The sequence below is a fragment of the Mandrillus leucophaeus genome, unplaced genomic scaffold, assembly GCF_000951045.1.
Source record: "Mandrillus leucophaeus isolate KB7577 unplaced genomic scaffold, Mleu.le_1.0 Scaffold56, whole genome shotgun sequence".
Taxonomy (NCBI): domain Eukaryota; kingdom Metazoa; phylum Chordata; class Mammalia; order Primates; family Cercopithecidae; genus Mandrillus; species Mandrillus leucophaeus.
In genome coordinates, this window is record NW_012106030.1 from 6,932,283 (window position 1) to 6,958,512 (window position 26,230).

Consider the following 26,230-nt stretch of genomic DNA (forward strand, 5'->3'; position numbering starts at 1 on the left):
CAGGCGGGGCGCAGTGGTGGTGGGCGCCTGTAATCCCAGCTACTCGGGAGGCTGAGGCAGAGAATCGCTTGAACCGAGGAGGCGGAGGTCGCAGTAAGCCGAGATTGCGCCACTGCGCTCCACTCTGGGCAATAGAGCGAGACTCCGTCTCCAAAAAAAAAAATAAAAAAAATAAATAAAAGAAAAGAAAAGGCAGGCTGGGCGCGGTGGGAGGCCGTAATCCCAGCACTTTGGGAGGCCGAGGCGGGTGGATCACCCGAGGTCAGGAGTTCGAGACCAGCCTGACCAACGTGGTGAAACCCTGTCTCTACTAAAAAATACAAAAATTAGCCGGGCGTGGTGGGAGGCACCTGTAATCCCAGCTACTCGGGAGGCTGAGGCAGGAGAATCGCTTGAACCCAGGGGGCAGAAGTTGCAGTGAGCCGAGATCATGCCACTGCACTCCAGCCTGGGTGACAGAGCGAGACTCCATTTCAATTAAAAATAATAATAAAAAAAAACAAATAAAGGCTAGACGTAATTATTACCAAGATGTTTCTGCTCCTTCAAACTGCAACAGCAGTTGTAATTTCAGTGCCTAGAACAGTAGTAATTGGCACTATAAGGCGCTCAATGAATAGCCGCAGGATTAACTGATCATTGTCTCCCTGAACAATTCCTCCTGCACCATACCATAGTCAAAACACAAAAAGCCAAAATATAAAAGCCCCTAATACAACTACGAGTCCGTGGAGCCGGGGCTTTACACAAATGTATGTCGTGTACTACATATTAATACATATGTACATACAATATTTTGTTCTTCCGGTGTTAACGACTAACGGAGGCAAATCTTTCTCCCTTTCGTAAAGGGTTAAAACTTTGCATTTTAAGGAAGTTCCGAGAGCTGGGTCGGAGGGGAGGGTCAAAGGGCACAGACTTCCCAGGTAGCAGAAAATCCCCACGGTCTTAGTACTCGCTACCGTCGACCGCGCAGGCGCAGGAAGGGGCGGGACCGAGGGGAGAGGCGATTCGCGGGATTCCAGAGGCCCCGCCTCTCGCTGCGTCAGTTGGTCACGTGGTTGTTCGGAGCTGGCAAGCGGACTTGGTAGGGCTTTACTGCAGAGCGCGCCGGACACTCCAGCGACAGTGGGGATCAGCGTAGGTGAGCTGTAGTCTTTTTCGAGGTGCTGCAGCCACAGCGTTCGCTACGAGGATTGAGCGTCTCCACCTAGTAAGTGTGCAAGAGGCGGCAGGAAGTGGGTACGCAGGGGCGCAAGGTGCACAGCCCCTAGACCACTCGGTTTCGTTCCGGCCACCCTCTGAAGCCGCGTCCTACTTTGACAGCTGCGGGGCCACGGCCGGGGTAAGGGCGAAGGGGTTGTTGAACGGTCGCTGGTGGCGCGGCAGGGTAAGGAGGTGAGTCAAGGGACTGCCCCATTGGCTGGGTCGGTTTTGGCGCGCTCTCACTTCCACGCTCCCTATTGGCTGGCTGGCGCAGTTCCCGGGTCGCGCGCCGCGGTTGGTAGGTCGGGCGCGCGGGGCCACACTGCCCGCCCCCTAGCCTGGCGCTGGGCCTGCGGGACCAGCTGGCTGGGTCCGGGCTTGGGGAGTGCAACGCTGGTGAGGGACTCAGCCTGGGCGTGCCTAGCTGTGGGGATGAGGCGAGGCATCCATCCTCTTGGCAGTTAAGTGGCTGGTCCTGATCTGAGGGATCTGCAAATTTGGCTCATGGGAAGAGGTCGCTGAATCCTGCGTCTCCCATTAAACGGATACTGGCGTTGCTGATACGAGGTTCGCATGGATCCCTGTCCTTTGCCGGGGTTTTTAATCTAGCTATTAAAGAAACTAGAGAATAACAAGCAAGTAAGGGTGCAAGGTCGCTGATAGGCGTGGGAAACTTGTGAAGGATTAGACTGCTAAGTGGTTTTCAGCTTTTTTCATACTAAAGTACATTTTACATCGCAACCTAGGACACAGCCATCTAACCAACTGAGACGTTGATGGAAGCACTATTTCTCATCTTTTCAATTCCATTCTGTTCAGTTGCATTTTTCTAAGCAATGTTGCTCATGATTAACTAAATGATTTTGAGATCACGACCGGCGACCCACAGTTTGAAGAACATTGCCTGGGGTCTGTTTACTGGGGCCCAAACCGCATTTTCTTAACATTAAATGCAGTAGAAAATAGCAGGGTGCCCGCACAAATTAGATTGTTTTGTTTTCTAAGCTTTTTTTTTTTTTTTTTATGTGAGACGGAGTCTCACTCTGTTGCCCAGGCTGGAGTGCAGAATCTCGGCTCACTGCAGCCTCCACCTGTCGGCTTCAAGCGATACTTCTGCCTCAGCCTCCCGAGTAACTGGGACTACAGGCGAGCACCACCGTATCCGGTTGATTTTTGTATTTTTGGTAGAGACGGAGTTTCACCACGTTGGCCAGGCTGGTTTCGAACTCCTGACCTCAGGTGATCCGTCTGCCTCTACCTCCCAGCACTTTGGTGATCACTCAGGCGATCCGCCTGCCTCAACCTCCCAAAGTGCTGGGATTACAGATGTAAGCCACCGCGCCCGGCCTGTCCTCAGCTTTTTTGTTTGCACATGTGTGTGCGCGCGCGCGCCAGGACACAAGGTAAAATGTATTAATGTTAGAAAAGCCACTGCACTGAGTAAAGGCATGGCCACAAAAATTAGGGACATCTATCGAGTAGGCACAGGCGCAGACACGGTGGGGGGCAGTGGGTAGTGGGCAGTGGAGGAGCAGTTCAGATGCTGAGTTTGTTGTGAGTTTGGCCAGTGGTCTAGTTAATCACATTACATATATCCCTTTCTACCTTTTCCCTCTTTCTTGCTTGTTAGTACTTCAGTTCATGTTACTGGTTAAACATTTCCTACAGATGTAAATGCATGATCTCATTTGACCTGATATTAAGTCAGTATTAAGTTATTGTCAGAGCCGAGTTTATTATACCTTAAATCTGTCTTTGAAGCAGGAAAGTTAAGATGTTGCTCTTTAGGATGGACCTGGGCATACCCTAGTGTCTGTATATTTTGCTATTTCTGGTGACTGTTTCTCAGATCTTTGAGAGCCCTGTATTTAATCCAGGACAATACGTTTAGAAATTTTAAACCAGTTTTAAAAATTGGTTTAAAATACATTAATTTCATTTTTTCAGACATAATTATAATGTGTGTATATATGTAAAATATAGATATCAAGAGTCATTAACTTTAGTCACCTTAGTCATTGACAGGGCTGAGTTTGGATTAAGAGAGAAAAAATAATAGTTCTACTGTACAATAGTATAATTTTTATGATTGTAAGTATTTTAAACCTAGACTCCACCTTCAGGGGTGCAAACCATATTGTTTTTTAATTACTAGTCTTCTGTGCTGTACCATCTACATAATGAATCCCAGTATGAAGCAGAAACAAGAAGAAATCAAAGAGAATGTAAAGGTATGTGATTGAATAACTTTAATTTCTTTTGTAGAAAGCATGGGGTTAAAATAAAAGTATTTTGACATGATTTAGCCAAATTTAGCCTGGCTGTAAGCCTTGAGTTAGTCAGAGGATGAGTAACAATAGAGAACGTTTTAAAAAAACTAATTACGGTAGAATATTAAGTGTGACCCAAGAATGTGGGTTGTCTCTTATTTTGGTCTTTCAACAGTAGTCTGTAGTTTTCAGAGCATGAATTTTACACAATTTGTGTTAAATTTTTTCCTAAGAATTCGTTTTGAGGTTATTGTGAATGGAACTGTTTCCTTAATTTCATTCTCATTTGGTCATTGCTACTGCATAGGAAAAGAGTTGACTTTTGTATCTTGATTTTGTGTCCTGAAACCTTACTGAACTTGTTTATTAGTTCTAATTGTTTTCTAGTAGATTCTTCAGGATTTTCTTTTCTTTTTGTATTTTCTCTGTGAAGATTCCAGAAGTATCTTTAGGATTTTCTATGTATAAGATTTACTCCTTTGTTTCTACTCTTATATTTCATGAAATGATGTTATTAAAATCCCTTGTGTATATCTTCAGAATTAAGGGTCTTTGACCACAGACATGTTTTGCATTATATTACACATTTTTCTAGAGTATACCGTATTCATTACCATCTAACCAATTTGATTTGCAATACTTTTTGAATCCCTATATGATAGTTTCACTGGAAATCTTATTCCAAGTATTTATTGTTACGACAACAGGACAGAGTTTGTTTAGTTTTGGGTTTATAATTTTGACTAGATTCATATTTATGGTTCTAAGTGAATTTACAATTTAGCTAGGTCCTTCCATACAAATTAGTATGAATACCTTGGGAATTGGACCACATCTTCAGGAAAATTATCAATTTATGGGTTTAAATTAAATAAAGAGCCAGGTGCCCATGGTGGCTCATGCCTGTGATCCCAGCTACTTGGGAGGCTGAAGTAGGAGGATTGATTGAGCTCAAGAGTTTGAGAACAGCTTGGGCAACAAAGGGAGACCTTGTTTCTAAAAAACCATAATTTTTACCAGTGGTGGCACCCACTGGTAATCCCAGCTACTGGGAGGCCGAGATGTGGGAGGAATTGCTTGAGCCTAGGAGTTTGGGCTTCGGTGAGTTGTGATTGCTTCACTGCACTCCAGCCTGGGTGACAGAGTAAGACCCTGTACCTAAAAAAAAAGTTTTAATATTAAGTAAGCTAAATCAAGTACTTAAAAGCCATTGATAAGTATAAGCAAGTACTCCAGCCTGGGTGACAGAGTAAGACCCTGTACCTAAAAAAAAAGTTTTAATATTAAGTAAGCTAAATCGAGTACTTAAAAGCCATTGATAAGTATAAGCAAGTACCTTTTGAAGGGTTTTTTGTTTGCCTTGCTTTTCTTAGGATTCTTACATTATTTTTCTTGAATAATAGTTTGCATTGACAATTTGTGAATTTGATTCCATTAGCTTCCATTTAGGATGATGGCATCTTCCCACAGTGCTTTGTGTGTGATTATTTAAAATTTTTGTTATGAAATTTTTGAAATATTTAAAAGTAGAGTCAGTATTTTAATTTACTTCCTCAACTTCAGCAATTACCACTATATGGCCAATTTGGTTTCATCTGTGTCCTTATTTACTCCACTTTTCCTTCAGTGGATTAGTTTGAAGCAAATCACAGCCAAATAATTTATATATTTCCAGCAGATTACATTTTTAAAAAAGTCTTGTGTTTACTAGCTACAGTAAAACTATCTTGAATATAAAGGTTACTGGGTTCTGTTTGGTTTTGGTTCTACCTCCAAAACTGAGACCTTGGGTGGGTTAGCATTTCAGCCTCAGTTTACTCATCTGTAAATTGAGGGAACTGGACTAGAACTAGATCATTGTGAGTTGTACGCAAAGTTCTGTGTGAATGTGCTTTTATGTGAATTTTTTGGGGGAGAGGATTCACATAAATAGTTTTCCAAAAAGGTTAAGACCCATTAATATACAAGAAACTTTCTGGCTTTAAGAGTCTATTATTCCAATGCATACTCTATATACAGAAAATAATAATAATAATATTACATTGTTTTGGGCCTATACAGCTTATATAAATAAAAGGTAAATCTTGGAAATGGTCTTTTTTTTTTTTTTTTGGTGACAGTAATTTAGCTTGCTTCTTTGACCATTATTAACAGCAAGCATTTAAATAAATTAACACCTCTTACTAGTAAGGTTCCAACGTTACATTTTCTTTTATTTGTCTGCAGACTGTTGACTAATCTGTAATCTAAATTATATCTGAAATGTTGGTATAATATTTGTTCTCACAGTAGCTGGCGTTTGTCCTTCAGTTAAATGGTGAGATAATAATCAGCAGTAGAAACTTTACCGTGGGAAAGGTGAACTCTTGTCATGTGAGGTACAGTGTGGAATCAGTAACTTTCTCACGCTGGTATGGTATCATGTTCTTGCTAACCTTGTTTGAGTATTCACCATTGTTTGCTATCCCATGGTGGCAGTATAACTAATGATATTTTGCAAAAATAAGAGAGAACTTTCAGGTCATGAAATATACAGGAAGTTATTTACATATTACAAGGAAGGCAATATTTTTACCAAAACAATAGCTTGGGCATTTTAGAGTAGTTTAGTATGCCTCAGGCACTGACATATTAGCCGCCTTCTAATGAATGGGCTTGAAGCAGAACTGCTTCTACTATCAGGTAATGGTTGAGGGGGGATGTCTATTACACATGTACTTTGTTTTGTGTAAAGTATGTTCTGGAAAATTACATTATTTCGGTGAGTACATATAAGTATTTGGGGGATATTCATGATTTAAGGAGGCCTGAGATGAATCTTTTTGATTAGGGAAAGAAATATTTTACAGTGTAAATGATTAACCTTTTCTCCCAGTTGACCTGTTTGGTGAGTTCATACCATAAACGTTACGATGTTTGGTTTTATGAAAGAGTACCTGTAAGATTTTAGTTTTTGTGTGGAAGATTTTTCAGAGACAATACAGATATCCTTCTTGTATTAGAATTTTGTCATACATGGTTTGAACTGTTCATTGGAGCCGAGGAATTTTGTTATGTTTGTTTTAACTAGATATGATTAACAAAATGACCATAGCAAGAGCATACATTGAAATGAGAGAAGTTATGTGTGTTTGTGTCTAGTTTGGGTAATATGATTCATTCTTAAGAATTCTTGAAACTTTATTGTGATTTTTGGAAATAAGTTTGTCAGTTGATTAAACCAGTGTCTTGTTCATAGGTAACCTTATAAAATTATATAGCTGACCAAATGTTTGTATTCTTAGTGTTTCTTTCCCCCCTCTAAATTATAGAAGGACTAAGAGTAACACTCCATACAGAAACTCAGTAACTAAATAACCATATTGCAACTCAGTAACAAGATAATGAATTATCTTGACTTTTTAGAATAGTTCTATCCAAAGAAGAACTCTGAAGATGATTCAGCCTTCTGCATCTGGATCTCTTGTTGGAAGAGAAAATGAGGTATGCACTATATGGCTAAAATGGGGTACTGGTGATACAATGTCTACATTAAAAACATTTCTACTATTTTCTTGGTCAGAAACACATAAATTGTTGAAATTTGAAAATAATTTGGGAATAACAATTATATATTTCCCAAAGAAGTGATTCTGGTTTTAATTGTTAAATTTAAGAAGTTCGCCGGGTGTGGTGGTTCACGCCTGTAATCCCAGCACTTTGGGAGGCCGAGGTGGGTGGGCTGCCTGAGGTCAGGAGCTTGAGACAAGCCTGGCCAACAAGATGAAACCCCATCTCTACTAAAAGTACAAAAACATTAGCCAGGTGTGGTGGCACACACCTGTAATCTCAGCTGCTCGGAAGGCTTGAGGCAGGAGAATCACTTGAACCCGGGAGGTGGAGGTTGCAGTGAGCCGAGATCACACCACTGCACTCCAGCTTGGGTGACAGGGTGAGACTCCGTCTAAAAAAAAAAAAATTAAAATTAAAATTAAAAAAAAAATAAATAATTTCAGCTAAGCTCTAGACCCCAGTCTAATCCAAAATAATTGTTGCAAATAAAATTCCTAAAATGTTACTATACATTTTGGTAGAATTTTTAATTGTATAACTTTTTTAAAGATCCAGAGATGTAAAAAAGATACGCGTTCTCTTTTTTTAATACATAAATGAAAAACCACCTAATTTCTTGTTAATTAAATCAAAGTAAATACAGTTGATAAGTGTTTTCATTATAGCTGTCCACAGGCTTGTCCAAAAGGAAACATCGGAATGACCAGTTAACATCTACAACTTCCAGCCCTGGGGTTATTGTCCCAGAATCTAGTGAAAATAAAAATCTTGGAGGAGTCACCCAGGAGTCATTTGATCTTATGATTAACGGTACGAAAAAATAGGTAACTTTTGTCTTAAAATTTTAAATTATGATATAAGGAAGAATTTGTTAATACTATTATGAATTCTGCCAATTACCGTAATCTGAGGTTAGTATAACAGCACTATAAATGTTTTTGTGTGACCATTTGTTTGGCAAGATCCATGTGTGGATGAAATGTTAGGAAAAGGAGGCCCAGTGCAGTGGCTTACGCCTGTAATCCCAGCAATTTAGGAGGCTGAGGCAGGAGGATGGCTTGAGTCTAGAAGTTTGAGACTAGCCTGGACAATACAGTGAGGCTCTATCTCTATGAAAAAATTAGCGGAGCATGGTGGCTTGTGCCTGTATTCCCAGCTACTCAGGAGGCTCAGTCAGGAGGATCACTTGAGCCTAAGAGTTTGTGGCCTCAATGAGCTATGATAGCACCACTGCACTCCAGCCTGGGAGACAGGGCAAGACCCAGTCTCTGAAGGAAAAGAAAAGGGTGAGGGGAAAGGATAGTTATTAATATGACAGCTCTGATATTGGATTGCCTTGTAAGAGTTTACAAGACTTGGAAATAGGTTTTTTAGAAGAAAAATGTTTAGATGATAAGTTGAAGTATGAAAGGAATTTGAATATTCCAGGAGAGTATGGCATAAGGAAACCAATAAAAATATGGATGAAGAGAGTGAAGATGAATGAGAAGAATTATGCCTGTAATAAATACTAGTTTTTAATGGAATGGCAGTATACATCAGAAGAAGCAACTGATGTTTTACAAGCATTATGGAAGATTATTATTTCTGTGTGAATTATAGGTCATTGGATGTTAATTACTGATAATAAAATTGAGGCCTAGAGAAGTTAATTGACTTGCTCAAGGTCACAGTAACATTTGGGCTCATTTTGAATTGCCTTGAAGACAGGAAGAAGAGAAGTAGACAGTACGATTTTTATTAGGAAAAATTAGGAAAGGTTGACTGGATAGAAATAAAGAAGCTCTTTAAAAATATTGTAGATTAAAGAGCAGGATTTGTGACACTCATATCTGATTAAGTTAAAAATTACATCAAGGATTAGTTAAAATAAAGTTAAATATCAAGACAAATAACTATATATCATACTGCTAATATAACCACAGGTGGAAAACATTATCCATGTAACCCTTTGGCATATATGGTAAAAATTAAAATAATTGCAAAGAAATCCCAAACTTTATTACATTTGTTGTTTGAACTTTGTTATATTCGTTGGCAGTGGTATTATTGTAATTTTGGGGAAAAAAAAATTGTGTATATTTTAGGATTGAGCAAATGAGTAACATGTTGAAGTATTACATTTCCTAGCACTGCCCCTAAATAGGTAGAAACACACTACACCTCTGTAGCAAGGAGCACACCCTGTATCCAGTTCTTGGTTTGTAAACACTATTCTTCACTAGAGTTCCTTGGAGAAATTGCTGATTCCAGGTCAGGGGCAGGGAAACTTTAGGTGATCATGGATTATCTTGTGACAGAAAATAAGGAAGTACTCAAAAACGGGTGGACATGTTGAAAGAACACACGTAATCTTGGAAGGATTCTCACAGACTAAAGTTGGGAAAATTTGAGCATCAAAATGAATAACGACAAGAATGGATTATAATGCATTGAATACAAAAGGATGTATGAGTCCATACTGATAAATTTTCTTTTAAATTGGGGTAGGAAAAGTTTTTATTTACAGAATAATGCTAACTACTACATGTAGAAGGAATTACATAAGTGAAAAAAATCGATTTTCCATCCGCTGTATAAGTAATAGATAAAAGCCGGAAACATCAATCATCAATGGAATTAAATTTAGGTAAAAAGTTGTTGGAGAACAGGGTATTGACACAGTCTCAAATATTTTACTCTACAGTTCATTAGTTAATTACTAAGGGAAAAAGTTATCCTTACAAGGCAGAAATCTGATAGATAGCATCTTAATCAAATGATCAAATTTAACATCTTCAATATCATGACAAATTGGCATGTGCTTCTTGATGATACACTGAGGATACATACTTACATAGTATTCTTATACTATACTTATATAGTATTCTTGCCAAAAATGTTTAGTTTGAATCTAATCATGGAGATAGAAATAAAAAATTCAGGACAGTGTACAAAATAACTGATTGGACTTTGTAAAAATGTCATTGTTACATAAAAAGACATGACCTCACAAAACAAATGTGTTGCAAAAATCTTTAATAATCTAGGCGGAAGAGATATACCTATTGTACTTTTGTTGTAATTCTTCTGAAGGATTGAAATCTTTGAAATGTTGGGGAAAATAGAAGAATACTGATTTTATTTTCTAACTTTAATCTTTTAAAAATGAGTATTACTAAACAATATGGGAGGGTACTAAGATTGGAAATTTTTTTGAAACAAATTAGTGGGTTTTGACAGTAATGATTTTTAAAGTTATATGTAAAATATTATTTTAGAAAATCCATCCTCTCAATATTGGAAAGAAGTGGCAGAAAAACGGAGGAAGGCGCTGTATGAAGCACTTAAGGAAAATGAGAAAGTATGTATTGAGTATCATTTGTACCATTTTTAAAAATTCCAGGATTGTTTTACTCTTGCTGCTTAGCATATTTTGTTAGAGCAATATGAGCTGGCTTTAATATTGGCTTAAGAAAAGTTTAAGTAAAAAGGCAGCTCTTGACAGAATTACACAAAATGAATCCTGTTGTGTTGAGAGTTAATTCTATGCTGCATGTCTTCCATGTTATATACTTGGAGGCATGTAATTTGATTTATAGCACAGCAAATCTATAGAATACTGAACTTTATTAATGTAATATAGCTTCATAAAGAAATCGAACAAAAGGACAACGAAATTGCCCGCCTGAAAAAGGAGAACAAAGAATTGGCAGAAGTAGCAGAACATGTACAGTATATGGCAGAGCTAATAGAGGTAGGTAATTTAATAGTTACCTGGTTCAAATTTATGTATTTGTCTATAAAGTTCAGGTAGTATATAGTGTGATCCCTTTGAAGTGTGTGAGCTCTGGAATCAGACTTCCTGGATTTGAGACTTAACTTCCTTCCTAACACCATTAAGTTTGCTGGGTAGAGTGGGTTTATCCGGTCAGGGCTTCATCTTCCTCATCCATAAAATGAGAGTAATGATGATGCCTACCTTATAGACTTGTTATGAGAATTAAATGAGTTATAATAGATGGACAGTTGCAAGGAGTACTTGCAGAGAGTAAAAGTTCAGTAACTTAATTATTATTACGAAGCAAAAGACCATCTTTTTTTGGAAGAGTTATTAAAAGGAATTATCCCTGGAAAATAGGTATAGAAAATTATTTCATAGTTGACACATTTTTAGATAGTTTTAATTTTAATACCAGCTTGACATTACTGTCATTTATAAAATTGCTAATTTGTACACTAAATAAGTTTTGTGGTTTTATCTGACTTTAAAACATTTTGTAAGTAGCTAATGTGTTTGTTAAGAATTAGCCTGTTAAGTGTTGCTTTTTCAGACTTGACCTTAAAAAGGTTTTAAGATTTATTTATTCATGTTTGCAAAAAGTTTGTCTTGCTGATAGGAAGAAAGTTTTTCAAATCAAAACTTTTCATGTAACTGAATTGTGACCTTACATTTGAGACCCATGATAGAATTAATGTTTGAAGTTTTCATTTGGAAATACTATGGTAAGTCTCTTAACTGCCTTAAAAGTATTAATCCACAGCTGATTGGAAATGTAGAACACCTAGTTGTCCCTGCAGCTGATTGGGAAAGTACCTGTTTATAGTCTGCAATCATTTCAGTGCTTTTTTTAAAAAAGGCAAATTATTAAACACTTTGCTGACTATAATCTAGTGTGGTAGAGACTTTGATATCACACTGTTGATAAATGAATTTATTGAGGGGCAAGATGAAAAAAATCTCATAGCTATATTGGTATGCTATACGGGTCAGCTATATCAATATGCTGATCAACTTAGGTTTTAACATTTTTACAATAAATTATTGGTTTATTCTTTAAGAGACTGAATGGTGAACCTCTGGATAAATTTGAATCACTGGATAATCAGGAATTTGATTCTGAAGAAGATACTGTTGAGGATTCTGTAGGGGAAGACTCAGAAATTGGCACATGTGCTGAAGGAATTGTATCTTCCTCTACGGATGCAAAGCCATGTCTATGAAATGTATTAATATTTGACTGTTGAGAATTTTACTGCCGAAGTTTACCTCCACTAGTTCTTTGTAGCAGAGTACGTAACTACATAATGCCAATTCTGGAATCAAACTTCCTTGTTTGAATCCTGGGACCCTATTGTATTAAAGTACAAATACTATGTATTTTTAAACTATGATGGTTCATGTAAATAGGATTTTCTCAGTTGTCAGCCATGACTTATGTATATTACTAAATAAACTTCAAACTCCTGTTGAACATTGTGTATAACTTAGAATAATGAAGTATAAGGAGTATGTGTAGAAAATTTGTCTGTTTCTATGCTTTTATGTTGTTCTCTTTCCATTCTTTTGCTAACTACCTTGGAGAAAACAAGGAAAAAACGAACTTAAAGTATTTAGACTGAGATAGCTGAGGTTTTAACTCCCAAACTTTGTTGTACCTCAAGCTCACTGTAGACACTATTGATATTAACAGGTAGTTTTATGGAATGGAGCATGAGAATCTATTTTCCAAAAGCTTTTCAAATGAATGTGATTAGCCAGTGAGAGGCTTAACTGGCTAGCAGGATCAGACTATTCTTGGAAGCTTAAAATGATGGATGATGATAATAATCCTAGAGAAACAAAGTGAGGAGTGGGTGAAAGTTCGACAGAAAAAAACAGAAATAGCTGAAAATTATGGAGCTTTTCTATTTCACATATTGGTGTAGTGCAAAGTATGTAAATATTGAAGAATAAGAGTAGGGTCAGATTCATCAGGGATTTCCCATATATACTAAGTTTTACAGGAGGAAAAGTACAAACTAGGGGTATGCAGCACTGGAATTAAAGTTCTGTGAGAGGCATACAAGTAGTTTTGTATAAATTGGCAATAAAGAGCAATGTCATGCTTTATGCATTTTTTCCCCCCCTTTGAGACGGAGTCTTGCTCTTGTTGCCCAGGCTGGAGTGCAATGGCACCATCTTGGCTCACTGCAACCTCTGCCTCCCTGGTTCAGGTGATTCTGCCTCAGCCTCCGGAGTAGCTGTGATTACAAGTGCCTGCCACCACACCTGGCTAATTTTTGTATTTTTAGTAGAGACGAGGTTTCACCATGGTGGCCAGGCTGGTCTCGAACTCCTGACCTCAAGTGATCCGCCCACTTTGGCCACCCAAAGTGTTGGGATGACAAGTGTGAGACACCACACCTGGCCTCAAGCTTTTGAAAGGATTGTTTGAGGTAAGTATCCTTACAGAACCTTAATTTTCTCTCTTTTTTTTTTTTTGAGACAGGGTCTCACTCTGTCACCCAGGCGGGAGTACAGGGGTGCAATCTCAGCTCACTTCAGCCTCCACCTGCTGGGCGCAAGTGATCTTCCTACTTCAGCCTCCCAAGTAGCTGAGACTACAGGTGCGTGCCACCACACCTGGCTAATTTTCTGTATAGACGGCGTTTCGCCACGTTGCCCAGGCTAGTCTTGAATTCCTGGCATCAAGCGATCCGCCTGCTTCATCCTTCAAAGTGTTGGGATTATAGGCGTGAGCCACTGCACCTGGCCTTAATTTTCTTTAGTACTGAGATAAAGCCTGCCTCACAGTGTTATCGTGAAGATTAAAACCTTTAGTGTCTGGACTAAGTGCCTTAAAAATGGAAGCTATTATTAATCTATAACAACATTGTCCAGTAGAACTTATTGGGATGATGAGAATATCTGCTGTACAGTATGGTAGCCATTCCTGTGTGGCTGTTTAGCACTTGAAGTGTGGCTAGTGTGAATGAGGTATGGACATTTTGATTTAAGTCACTACAAGAAGCTAGTGGCAGTTACGTTATTGTGGCTCTGTATGTTTCAGGTTTGGATCGCTAGCCTAAAGATAGAATTAAAGAATAGGTGAATTAATTTTAAAAAAGGAATTGAAGAATATTCTGGATTAGAGCACGAGGAGAATCAGCTGAGAGACCTTTAGCATGCTTAAGAAAGAAAATAGGTAAGTAGAATAGGGACTCGGCAAATAGAAAGTATTTTTGTAAAATGCCAGGATTTGATGGTGTGGAGCAAAAGGAGAGGGAATTGAAGGGGATTAAAAAACTAAGGTAGTAGCTAAAACCATAAAACTTCTAGAAGATTATATAGAAAATTCTTAGTGACTTTGGGTTTGGCAGAGAGTTCTCAAAATAGGAAACAAAAAAGCATAAACTTTAAATTTAACTTTGTAAATTTTAAAAACTTTCTGAAAGACAGGCAAATGAAAAGGCAAGAGCAGACTGGGGGAACATATTTGTAGAACATAGCCAACAAAGTATTTGTATCTGTAAAGAACTGGGATATATATGAGATGGAAAATAAGTGCATGAAAAGATGCTTAATGTAATGCTCAACATTAGTCATCAAGGAAGTGCAAATTAAATGACAACCAGGTAACTGCTACATACCTTTCAGAATTGTTTTAAGTTTGAGAAATAAAAACTATATCAAGTGTTAAGGATGTGAAGCATCTGAAACCCTCCTGCAGTGGTGGCGGCAATGTTAAATGCTACAACTGCTGTAGAAAAGCTGAACAATTCCTTGAAAGTTATACATACACATTTTATATGACTCAGCCATTCCACCCCTGGATATTTACCCAAGAGAAATGAAAGCATATGTCCACATGAGGAGTAGCTCGCACCTTTTCATAGCTTTATTTGTAATAGCCAAAATATCCATTGGTAACTGAGTGGATAAATTATGGTATAACCATACAGTGGAATACTATTTAGCGATAAAAAGGGGACAAAAGGCTGGGCGCGGTGGCTCACACCTGTAATCCCAGCACTTTGGGAGGCCGAGGCGGGCGGATCATGAGGTCAGGAGATTGAGACCATCCTGGCTAACGCAGTGAAACCCTGTCTCTAATAATACTAAAAAATACAAAAAATTAGCCAGGCCTGGTGGCAGGCACCTGTAGTTCCAGCTACTCAGCAGGCTGAGGCAGGAGAATGGCGTGAACCTGGGAGGCAGAGCTTGCAGTGAGCCGAGATCGCGCCACTGCACTCCAGCCTGGGGGACAAAGCGAGACTCTGTCTCAAAAAAAAAAGGGGATTAAAAATTGGTACACACCACATGGATGAATCTCAATGTTGTGTGACAGAAGCCAGGTAAATACATACTGTATGCTTCCATTTATTTGAAATCACAAAACTACAAAGTATAATGAGAAAGCAGATTAGTAGTTGCCTAGGGGTCATATAGGGGCTCATTTTGGGGACATTTTAAGCTTCTCGTCCCTGGGAACTGACCCTAGTGATGGAGAATTTGTAGGAATTTCCTGTGGAAGGTGAGTCTGATTTTTAATTAGGTATCAAATGTTAGTATAACATGTCAGCCAGGTGTGATGGCTTACGCCTGTAATCCCTACACTTTGGGAGGCTGAGGCAGGCGGATCACTTGAGGCCAGGAGTTTGAGACCAGCCTGGCTAACATGGCAAAATGCTGTGTCTACTAAAAATACAAAAGATTCGTTGGGCATGGTGGCGCACACTTGTAGTCACAGCTTTTCGGGAGGCTGAGGCACAAGAATTGCTTGAACGTGGGAGGCAGAGGTTTTAGTGAGCCTAGATTGCGCCATTGCATTCCAGCCTTGGTGACAGGGTGAGGGTCTGTCTCAAAAAATAAAGAAAACCATGTCAATGAAAATACCTTGGAGAAGGGGTCAGGGAGCCTGGCCAGTTAGAACTAGTTCTTTGAAGTTGGTTTAATAACATGCAATCGAGCTTCCTTAAGGAAATGGCAAATGGATAAGAATCCGTTGGAAAAACAGTATGCATGAAGTCTGGATTAGACTGAACTAATTCGCCAATATGTTTTACAAGGCTAGCATAACTGATAGCAAGATTTGAGGATGGACCAGCTGGGTGCGGTGGCTCATGCCTGTAATCCCAGCACTTTGGGAGGCCCAGGTGGGTGGATCACTTGAGGTCAGGAATTCGAGACCAGCCTGACAAACATGGTGAAAACCCGTCTCTACTAAAAATACAAAATTAGCCAGGCGTGGTGGTGCACACCTATAGTCCCAGCTATTTGGGAGGACGAGGCAGGAGAATCACTTGAACCCAGGAGGCAGAGGATGCAGTGAGCTGAGGTTGCGTCTTTGCACTCCAGCCTGGGCAACAAGAGCAAAACCTCATCTCAAAAAAAAAAAAAAAGATTATGAGGATGGACCATAAGGTTGGAGTGGGGGAGTCTAGAGCCCTATTAATACAGATTGAAAAATCATACATAAAATGGCAAGTCTAATCTACTAAAAGATAAAATGATGACCAAGTTAGGGTTTATCTTAGGAATGCAAGACTGCTACAATATTAGTAAACATGAAGTTCTTTATATTAAAGGAGAAAAAGCATATCCTCTTCATAGATGGTAAAATAGCATTGAAAAAATCCAACACCCTTTCTCGTAAAAACTCTTGGTAAGCTAGGAAAATAAAATTTTAACCTGAAAGAAACTACGCTACCCATGTTTAACATAATGCTTAATGGTGAAGCTTTGGATTTAGTTTCAAGGTCAAGAGTAGAAAAGGATGGACCACAATTATTTCCAATTCTTTTGGAGGTTGATGCAATAAGACCAAATGAAGGATAATTGTAGGAAGGCAAGAGAAAAGCTAATCCAAAAGCAGCTAGAAATGAATTTTAAGACTACACCATAGGTAACATATCTCCCCCAAATAAACAGAAGTGGTATTAGAAGAAAGAATAAATTCTAGTGAGCCAAAAAGCAACAAACGTCCACCACACTGCCTTAGGGCCCTTGTACTTTTGGTTTGTTTAGAAAATTTCTTTGTCTGACCCACACCCTTCAAGATATTTCAGTTGACTTTTAGGTTGTGACTAACTAGGTTGTTAGGTCAACCAAGAAGGATAAGAATTGATGTATACATATCTGAGCTCCTTGGGACCTCTGGATGAAATAACTCTTACGGTGTATGTGTTGTGTGTTTACCAGATGGTTTCCCAGCAGGATTAAGCTTCCGTTTACCTACAGTGGCAGCTTTCTTCATACTACATCTTTTGTTGGCTTTCTTCCCTTCCCTATTGCTAGTTCCTGAGATCACCTCCCAAATAATATCTCAAATTCTTAAGCAAATCCTCGGATTTGCTTCTAGGAAAACTCAAATGTTGGGAGAGATGAACTTAGAAGGGACAGCAAAGGAAAACAAAATCACTGTTGTTAAAGCTTTGGTAAGCCAGTTTAAAATTCAAAGTTTAGAGTAAAAATGCCTCAGCTCAAATCTGAATCTTGTATCTTACTTCCTTCAACTTAAAGGGGTTCCAGATACCAAAAAGGAATTTGAGTAGAACATATTATTAGATTACCTTATAAGCTAATCTTCTGTAGATAAAATGTTAACCAAAATTTCTCTAAACATTGTCACAGAGAGGCCTTCAGCAATTTCTGGTTAAACATGTCAATTGAACAGAGCCATTTAATTTCGGTCTTTCTGAAACCTTATTAAAATGACAGTAAGCTGTAAAAAACATAATCCCGTGCTGACAAAGCAGAGTCAACAGAAAGTGAGGCAAAAGTCACAATGCAGGGAACAGAATAAAACAAAAGCAAATGATGTAAGTATGGCTGAGCAATCCCATTTCTAGAAACTTATTCAACAGATACACTCACACATGTGAAATCACACATATTTAAGGTTATTCGTTATAACTTTGAACTATGAAAATATTGGAAATAACCTAAATGTTCATCAGTATAGGACTGGTTATATAAATTACAGTTCACCCTTGAACAAGGCAGCCATTAGGGAAGCCAACATCTGTACAGTTGAAAATCTGCAGTGATATGAAAGCCTGGGAAGGTCTCTGCTTGCTGGTCTCCTCCCTGGTGCCGATTGGTTCTGTTGGGGATGAAATCATAGGAGGCTGGAACTTGTCCTCTTGTGCTGAGTCAGTTGCTGGTTGGTGACCATAAGATCAAAAGAACCAGCTTGGCAGTCTGGGTGGTGCCAGCTGATCCATCAGAATGCAGGATCTGAAAAATACCTCAAATACTAACCTTAGGTTTTTCAATACTAATCTGTAGGTGCAACTGGGGAGGTTGGAATCTGGTGGCCTTTGGCTGCATGACTCCTGAGCCATAATTTCCAATCTGTGGCTAATGTGTTAGTTTTTATAGAAGCAGTCTGGTCCCCAAGCAAGGAGGGAGTTTGTTTCAGGGAAGAGTCTAGGTAATCATCTTTGTTTCATAAACTATGAACTAAATTCTTCCCAAAGTTAGTTTGGCCTATGCCCAGGAATGAACAAGGGCAGCTTAGAGGTTAGAAGCAAGGTGGTGTCAGGTCAGCTTTCTTTTGCTGTCAGATTTTTCTCACTGTCATCATTTGTGCAAAGGTGGTTTCATTCATATTCCCCATTGTATCTAACTGCGTGCTTTAACATCTTTATTTCCCAATGGGAAAGAATACACTCATGAGCAAGCTCAATGGGCTCTCTCTACGAGGTATTTTAAACAGCATTGTTTTTCTGAAGTTTGATTATTGCCATTAACTGTATGAAAATCTATACAGAACTCTTCAACTACAAAGGAAAACATCGACTTTTATTGTTTATTTCAGTTGTCCAGGGTAATACAATGGCACAGAGAGCTGCAACATGTAACTGGACTTAGAGAAACTAACTTCTGTGAAAACCAATTAGGAAATACAGCACTTCTGCAAAATTCTCTGTCCATCCAGACCAATTCTCAGCAGCCAACATTTGCAAATGGTATTTTAGAGCCCTGTGCTCTTTAAGCTCCTTGACGTAAGACAAGTTATTGCATGTCATGACAGAGAGAACGTAACAAGTCCAAAATTTAAGGAGGAGGTAGCTGTTTATTTCACTTTTGATAGTAGACTCGAATCTGCCTTCAAAAAAACTAACGAGAATAGGAATAAATTGCAGACTTTGGGCTCTTTTCTGGCTGACAGGGTTTAAGTAACACCAACATGCCACACTCTGGAGCAGCAGGATCTTTATTTTTGGTGCCACCTCCTCATCTTGCAACAAGTGAGCCACTTCTTTCATGTACTCAGCTGCAAATTTCCCAGCAGGTGGTCCTCCTGTAAAACAAACATTTGCATTTCCAGAAGTGTTTGGTGTATCTAGTAGCTAATAACACTTTGAATGCTCCTATATGTTCATATTCTTGTTGCCCTATAGAGGATACTTTGGATACTTTGAATTTTCCTGTCTTTTTCCGTCACCTCCCATGCTGCTGCCATGAAGACAAGAAAGTGTGTGTTGATAAGCAAGCAGTGATATGAAAAGCCTGGGAAGGTCTCTGCTTGCTGGTCTCCTCCCTGGTGCCTTTAAGCAAGCACCCAGGAGTGAGTATTGAGTGAGTATTTCTTTCTTTCCTTTTTTTTTTTTTTTTTGTGTTTTGTTTTTTTGAGACAGAGTTTTGCTCTTTTTGCCCAGGCTGGAGTGCAATGGCATGATCTCAGCTCACTGCAACCTCCACTTCCCAGGTTCAAGCGATTCTCCTACATCAGCCTCTCAAGCAGCTCGTATTACAGGCATGCACCACCACGCCCAGCTAATTTTTTGTATTTTTAGTAGAGACAGGGTTTCACCATGTTGATCAGCTGGTCTCGAACTCCAGACCTCAGGTGATCCACCCGCCTTGACCTCCCAAAGTGCTGGGATTACAGGCGTGAGCCACTGCACCTGGCCAAGAGTGAGTATTTCAAGGTGAATAAAACCTGGCTATGTTCGCTTAGCAAATATCCGTCGTGGTCTCATTCTGGATTATCTGCCTTTAGTACTGGTGGGGAAAAAAAAAAGAAGGATCCCAGAGTATTAGTACCAAGAGCAAATTGAAAGATTGAGCAGCACTGTCAGGGACTGACTGGCAGGAGGGAGGTTTTCCTGAGTTTTTGTTCGTTGCTGTCCTGTTCCCCTTACACATTTCTTGCCTCAACTCTTTTGCAGCTATGGGACTAACACGACCTTACAAGATTTTTCTTGTTTAGCCACTGACCCAGCCTGGCCCTAGACTCTACTTTCACCATATACCTGAGCCCCAGTGCAAATCTCAAACTCCAACAAGGTACTAGCCAAGAGGACACGGGATGAAGACTTTTTAGGTGGTGAGGAGTAGCTGACAAAGCTAGTCGGATTCTTGCCACTGGAGGGTTTTTTTTTTTTTCTGAGACAGGGTCTCACTCTATTGTATAGGCTGGAGTGCAGTGACATGATCTCAGCTCACTGCAACCTCCATCTCCTGGGTTCAAGCGATTCTACTGCCTCAGCCTCTCAAGTAGCTGGAATTACAGGAACGTGCCACCACACCTGGCTAATTTTTGTAGTTTTAGTACAGCTGAGGTTTCATCATGTTGGCCAGGCTTGTTTTGAACTCCTAACCACAGATGATCCACCCACCTCCGCCTCCCATTGTGCTGGGATTGCAGATATAGCCACCATGCTCGGCGCCACTGGAGTTTTGATCCCACTTGGATTTTTCTTACTTGTTCTCCACGGTTCCATGGTCTTAAGAATATTCTATTCAACATTAAAGCTTTACCTGAAGCCTAGGCAGAGGCCCTTTCCCTAGCTTCCTACCAGAACAGCTAAGGCTAAATACCATCAAATTAACGAATTCTGATCCTTTTATAATTAGCTAGCTCTTCCCACAAATGGTGAAGATAGCTACACAGGAAACTCACCCCGCGCCATGTTGGGGGAGCCCTTAACCCCCACTCAGATGGGTGCATCTCCTATGTTTCCTGTCTCCTTTCTAACTCTGTGCCAGTGGTTCCCAGCCATTCTGGCAACAAGGACTCCTTTCACTGTTTTCTTTCCTGAACTCCATTCTTTGAAAGATTTAGTCTATCAAACTACATCTAAGTAATTCATCTTCCCACTTAAAACTCAGTCTAAGGGCTGGGCGTGGTGGCTCCTGCCTGTAATCCCAGCACTTTGGGAGGCTGAAGTGGGTGGACCATCTGAGGTCAGGAGTTTGAGACCAGCCTGGCCAACATGCTGAAACCCCATCTCTACTAAAAATACAAAAAATTAGCTGGGCGTGGTGGCAGGCACCTGTAATCCCAGCTACTAGGGAGGCTGAGGCAGGAGAATGGCGTGAACCCTGGAGGGGTAGGTTGTTGCGGTGAGCCGAGGTCACACCACTGCATTCAAGCCTGGACAACAAGATTAAAACTCCATCTCAAAATAATAATAATAATAATAATAATAGGCCGGGCGCGGTGGCTCATGCCTGTAATCCCAGCACTTTGGGAGGCCGAGGTGGGTGGACCACGAGGTCAAGAGATCAAGACCATCCTGGCCTACATGGCAAAACCCCGTCTCTACTAAAAATGCAAAAAAAAAAAAAAAAAAACCAAAAAACAAATTAGCCAGGCATGGTGGCAGCCGCCTGTAATCCCAGCTACTTGGGAGACTGAGGCAGGAGAATCACTTGAACCCAGGAGGCGGAGGTTGCAGTGAGTCGAGTGCCATTGCACTCCAGCCTGGGCAAAAAGAGCAAAACTCTGTCTAAAAAAAAAAAAAGACAAAAAAATGAAACAAAACAAAACAAAACATAATAATAATAAACATAATCAAAGACTCTTATAGCCACCAGCCAGAGCTTCTTGTTAGGAAATGTGTTATTGAGGACAGTCTATAAAATCTCATTACACATCCTAAAATTTATCAATTAGAAAAAAATGGAGTGAGTTTGGACTTGATGATTATTAGAGCAATGTGTGTTCAAACAGTTACCACTTTATTTTCCACTTTGCTTTCTAGCCAAGTATATATTAATTGTCTGTCACTAATGCCCCATTGGCTTACCTAGTAAGTGTCTTAAGAGTATTAAGTTTTTATTGATTTTTCTAAGATATTTACTGTACAATGCATAAAATAAAAAGTGAAATATCAGGTAGTTTTACTCTGCATTGGAATCATATCACTAGGTTGAAATTATATCAAATCATTGTAGTCTTTGATTTTTTTAAATGTTAATGAGAAGTTTGATAGGCAGTTTAGTACATATATATTTTAATTAATAAAAATGGGAGACATTTAATTAGTAGTTTATTTGATGGGCACATTCTTTTAAAACATGAGATCCTTGAGGATAAAATAATTAGTAATATTTTTGGCACAAAGACAAAAAAATTTCATCCAATGAAATGTTATCAGAATTTTAAGATTACAGCTAAGAAAAATTACTAAACTACAGCGTTATAAAATGAGTGTCATGAAACACTCATTTTAGTACAGCCAGTTAGATCAGTACCTGTGAAGGCCAGCAGTCCAATTTTCTGGGCAGCTTGAGCTCTCCTCTCAATGGGTAGGGATTCATTCATCAACACTTGACCAAGTACAACAATTTTTTCCTTATGAAAATAAGTCTCAGTTGAAGGGATTTGTTTTTCCTTCTTCTTAACAAAAAAGCCCTTAACAGTGGCACAGCAGTATTTCTGGAAATGCCGACACAGCCCCGCAAAATACCCATACATCTTAACCCAAATTTGCCTACAAGAAAATCGGCTGTTAGCCATTGTGGAAAAAGGCCAATGGTCCTTCAGGTGCATCACTGGCAGTCACAGGAGTTCACAATCAAGAACTCTGGAATACATCACTTAGCAACACTGTGGAATGGAATATACAAACCAGGGAAAGCAATAGATGCCTAAATTCTTCAGCTTGTCATTGAAGGCCTTCTACTATTTGGACTAAACCAATTTTACTTTCATTTCTCTGGTGTACAAAACCTCAACTTAAACTTGTTTCCCCTAGTGCACATGAATCTCACTATTGTCTTTGAACCTTTGCTCAGGCAGGGTATATTTGGAACTTGCCCATTCTAGTCTGATTATTCCAACATGTATTTTGCTTCTTTCCATCGATCTTTCATAGTATTGTTACCTCTTTTGCTTGTTTGCTACCCAAAGAGAGTTCTCTACATCATAGATTTATCTTATTTTGCTGAGAAAATAGAGCAATGAAAAGACATCTTGCATAACTCTTACCAGTGCATTCACCCACCTATCTGCATCTACGGTACCCATAGACTCTGACTTTCCTCCTGTTACTATGGATACTCTCTCTGTTTGTGCAGTAGATGTCAATCAGTTCCTCTCACCTCAAGAATGTTGCTCTACAATTCTCTTATCTTGGTAATTTTTCCATCTCAACTGGACCCTTTGCATTATCAACAAACACGCTATACTTTTTTTCTCATTACAGAAAGAAAACTCTCTTGACTTCATTTACTTTCTCCCCGCAGCGACTGCACATTCACTTCCCTGCTCCCCTTTACAGTACAGCTCTTTAAAGAGCTGCTATACTCCCCATCTCCAGTCTGTCTCATTCTTTCTTACATGAATTCCAAATAAGATTTCAAACCCATGACTCCACTGACATTGCCTGTTAGGGTCATTGAATTGTCAGTCTTTGACATTTGACACTCCTTTCTCTCTGAAACACATTTAATCCAGCTTCTAAGATATCACACTCCTAATTTTTCTCCTCCTGGCCACTCATCATTTTCCTTTACTGGTTCCTCTTCTTCTTTATGACCTCTAAATATTAGAGGCCCCAAGGTTCATCAGTCTTTGTATGTGTTCTTTTTTTTTTCTTTTTCTTTTTTTTTTTCTTTTGAGACTAGGTCTCTCTGTCCCCCAGGCTGGAGTGCAGTGGCATGATCTTGGCCCACTGTAGCCTCGACCTCCTGGGCTCAGGTGATCCCCCTACCTCAGCCTTCTGAGTATCTGGGAACCACAGGTGCACACCACCATGACCAGCTAATTTTTCTGTAGAGATGAGGTTTTGCCATGTTGCCCAGGCTGGTCTTGAATTCCTGGGCTCAAACAATCCACCCACCTAGGCTTCCTAAATGCTGGGATTACAGGCGTGCCACCATGCCTGGCCCTTTTTCTTTATCTATACTTTCAAGATAAACCAGTTTATGGCTTTATTACCCATATGCTGAAGACTCCCAATTATATATATTATGTATATAGTATATTAATTATATGTATATATAATTTTTTTTTGAGACATGTTGCCCTGTTTCCCAGGCTGGAGTGCAGTGGCCCAATCATAGCTCATTGTGGCCTTGATCTCCTGGGCTCAAGTGATCCTCCTGCCTCAACTTCCTGAGTAGCAGGGACAATAGGCCACCACATCTAGCAAGTTTTTAAATTTTTTTTTTTTTAAGAAATGGGGGTCTCACTATGTTGTCCAGTCTGTTTTGAACTCCTAGCTTCAAGCAATCCTCCCACCTTGGCCTCCCAAAGTGCTGTGATTACAGGCATGAGCCACTACGCCTGCTCCAATTTTATATCTTTAACTGGATTTCTCACCTGAACTCCAGACTCATATTCAGTCATAAGCTTGATAGCCCCATTTGAATGTCCAAGACGCTTTTCAGTTTTAACATGTCCAAAACTGAGTTCCAGGTCTTCCTCCCTAGACCTGCTGCTTCTCAGTTTCTGTATCTTGGAAGATGGTATTACATCTTCCTTGTTGTTCAGGTAAAAAATTCTAGATTCATCCTTGGCTTCTATCTATCTAACATCTCATTTTCAACTTATCAACGAATGTATTGGCTCTACTTTAAAACATCCCAAATTTGAGACAGTCTACAGAATATACCTGCATGTGCTCTTCAAATATATTAATGTGTGAAGGCTTAAAAAATTGGGGTTACTCTGCTACATTAAAAGAGCCTGAGAGACATGACAACTAAAATAAAAATGTAGGCCGGTGCAGTGGCTCTCACCTATAATCCCAGCACTTTGGGAGGCCAAGGCAGGGGGACCATCTGAGGTCAGGAGTTCGAGACCAGCCTGGTCAATATAGTGAAACCCCTTTTCTACTAAAAATACAAAAAGTAGCCAGGCGTGGTGGTGCATGCCTGTAATCCCAGCTACTCAGGAGACTGAGGCAGGACACTCACTTGAACCTGGGAGGCAGATGTTGCAGTGAGCTGAGATCTGGCCTTTGCACTCCAACCTGGGTGACAAGAGTGAAGCTCCATCCTCAAAAAATAAAAAATAAAAAATAAATGGCCGGGTGCGGTGGCTCATGGCTGTAATCCCAGCACTTTGGAAGGCTGAGGTGGGCGAATCATCTGAGGTCAGGAGTTCAAGACCAGCCTGACCAACGTGGCGAAACCCCATCTCTACTAAAAATACACAATTAGCCGGGCGTGGTGGCGCATGCCTGTAATCCCAGCTACTCAGCTGGCTGAGGCAGGAGAATCGCTTGAACCCAGGAGGCGGAGGTTGCGGTGAGCCGGCATTGTGCCATTGCACTCCAGCCTGGGCAACAAGAGTGAAACTCCATCTTAAAAAATAAGTAAATAAATAAAAATAAAAATGTAATCCCTGCTTGGATTCTATACATAAATACATGTGTATGTGTCTATGTGTGTGTATGTTTGTGTGTGTGTGTATGCTGTAAAGGGTATTACTGGGACAATTCGGAAAAACAGACCTTCCTTGTCCAATAAGGTAGCCACACATGGCTGAGTATTTGAAATGTGACGAGTCTCAATTGAGATGTGTTGTAAGTGCAGCACGCACCCTGGACTTTGAAGACTTTGTAGGAAAAAATGTAAAATATTTCAATAATTTTTATATTGATCATATTTTGAAATATTTTATATTAGGTTAAATAAAATATATTATTACAGTTAATATCCTCTGTTCTTTTTTCTTTGTCTTAAGTGTGGGTACTAGAAAATCCAAAACACCAAGCGTGGCCTCTTTTCAAGGCTTTTGTACTTATTGTTGTGCAGGGGAGAAAACAATTTCTTTTTTTCCCCTTTTTAGGTTTTCAGTTGAGACACTGTCCTGAAAATAAAAGTCAGATTAACAAAAGAAAAATAAACGGAAGTTTATTAATGTGTGTTGTACCCAATGCACAGGAGAGCCTTCAGTTCAAAAGTATTTCTCTCTCTAAGCAGTGGCTTAAGGGCTTTGCTTAAATAGTATTTTAACAAAGAGCCACGAATCCTATCTAGTGACAAGACAAAGAAAAGACCATCTTCAGGCTCCCAAAAGGTGAGAAAATGCGGGAAGGTAAATTGATGGGAAGAGTGAAGTCTGTTTCTGGGTCCTCTAGCAGTGCTGTCTCTGAGCCTTGGTTACGAGCTGACCAAGGCAGAAAGGAGACTGTTTTAACCTTTTCACTATAATCTCCAGCATTTTAGGGAGGAATATTTTAGTTGCCTCCAGTTGCCTCTGCTTGGAATGTTC

General features: G+C 39.6%; 2 protein-coding genes and 1 pseudogene across 6 annotated transcripts; 1 reads left to right on the forward strand and 2 right to left on the reverse strand.

The window, feature by feature from the left end:
* LOC105552514 overlaps window positions 1–2,002 on the reverse strand; it is a 37,117-nt pseudogene extending 35,115 nt beyond the window's left edge.
* GMNN (geminin, DNA replication inhibitor) lies at window positions 1,041–12,308 on the forward strand. 5 transcript variants are annotated; one of them, XM_011998185.1, is made up of 7 exons: window positions 1,041–1,345; window positions 3,362–3,437; window positions 6,882–6,959; window positions 7,694–7,838; window positions 10,289–10,371; window positions 10,654–10,764; window positions 11,850–12,308. In XM_011998185.1, the coding sequence occupies exons 2-7, from the start codon at window positions 3,387–3,389 to the stop codon at window positions 12,009–12,011; spliced, it is 630 nt and encodes a 209-aa protein (XP_011853575.1). In that variant the 5' UTR covers window positions 1,041–1,345; window positions 3,362–3,386; the 3' UTR covers window positions 12,012–12,308. The 5 variants fall into 5 exon arrangements, with proteins under 5 accessions (XP_011853575.1, XP_011853576.1, XP_011853580.1 ...); XM_011998186.1 differs by having other exon boundaries at window positions 1,041–1,213; XM_011998190.1 differs by having other exon boundaries at window positions 1,041–1,144.
* Window positions 12,309–18,555: 6,247 nt separating this feature from the next.
* Window positions 18,556–22,558, reverse strand: LOC105552503 (chromosome unknown open reading frame, human C6orf229). Its single transcript, XM_011998192.1, has 2 exons — window positions 22,261–22,558; window positions 18,556–19,078 (listed from the first exon to the last, which is right to left on the reverse strand). The coding sequence occupies exons 1-2, from the start codon at window positions 22,556–22,558 to the stop codon at window positions 18,651–18,653; spliced, it is 726 nt and encodes a 241-aa protein (XP_011853582.1). The 3' UTR covers window positions 18,556–18,650.
* Between the last annotated feature and the right edge of the window lie 3,672 nt (window positions 22,559–26,230).

Bases quoted from the DNA above. Each gene is read 5' to 3' on its own strand.
- GMNN (XM_011998185.1), top strand. From the start codon at position 3,387: ATGAATCCCAGTATGAAGCAGAAACAAGAAGAAATCAAAGAGAATGTA. The intron at 3,438-6,881 runs GTATGTGATTGA...TTGACTTTTTAG, and splicing joins AAATCAAAGAGAATGTAAAG to AATAGTTCTATCCAAAGAAG. The intron at 10,372-10,653 runs GTATGTATTGAG...AATGTAATATAG, and splicing joins CACTTAAGGAAAATGAGAAA to CTTCATAAAGAAATCGAACA.
- LOC105552503 (XM_011998192.1), bottom strand. From the start codon at position 22,558: ATGCACCTGAAGGACCATTGGCCTTTTTCCACAATGGCTAACAGCCGA. The intron at 19,079-22,260 runs GTACTGATCTAA...TTTGTTTTACAG, and splicing joins TGGACTGCTGGCCTTCACAG to GAGGACCACCTGCTGGGAAA.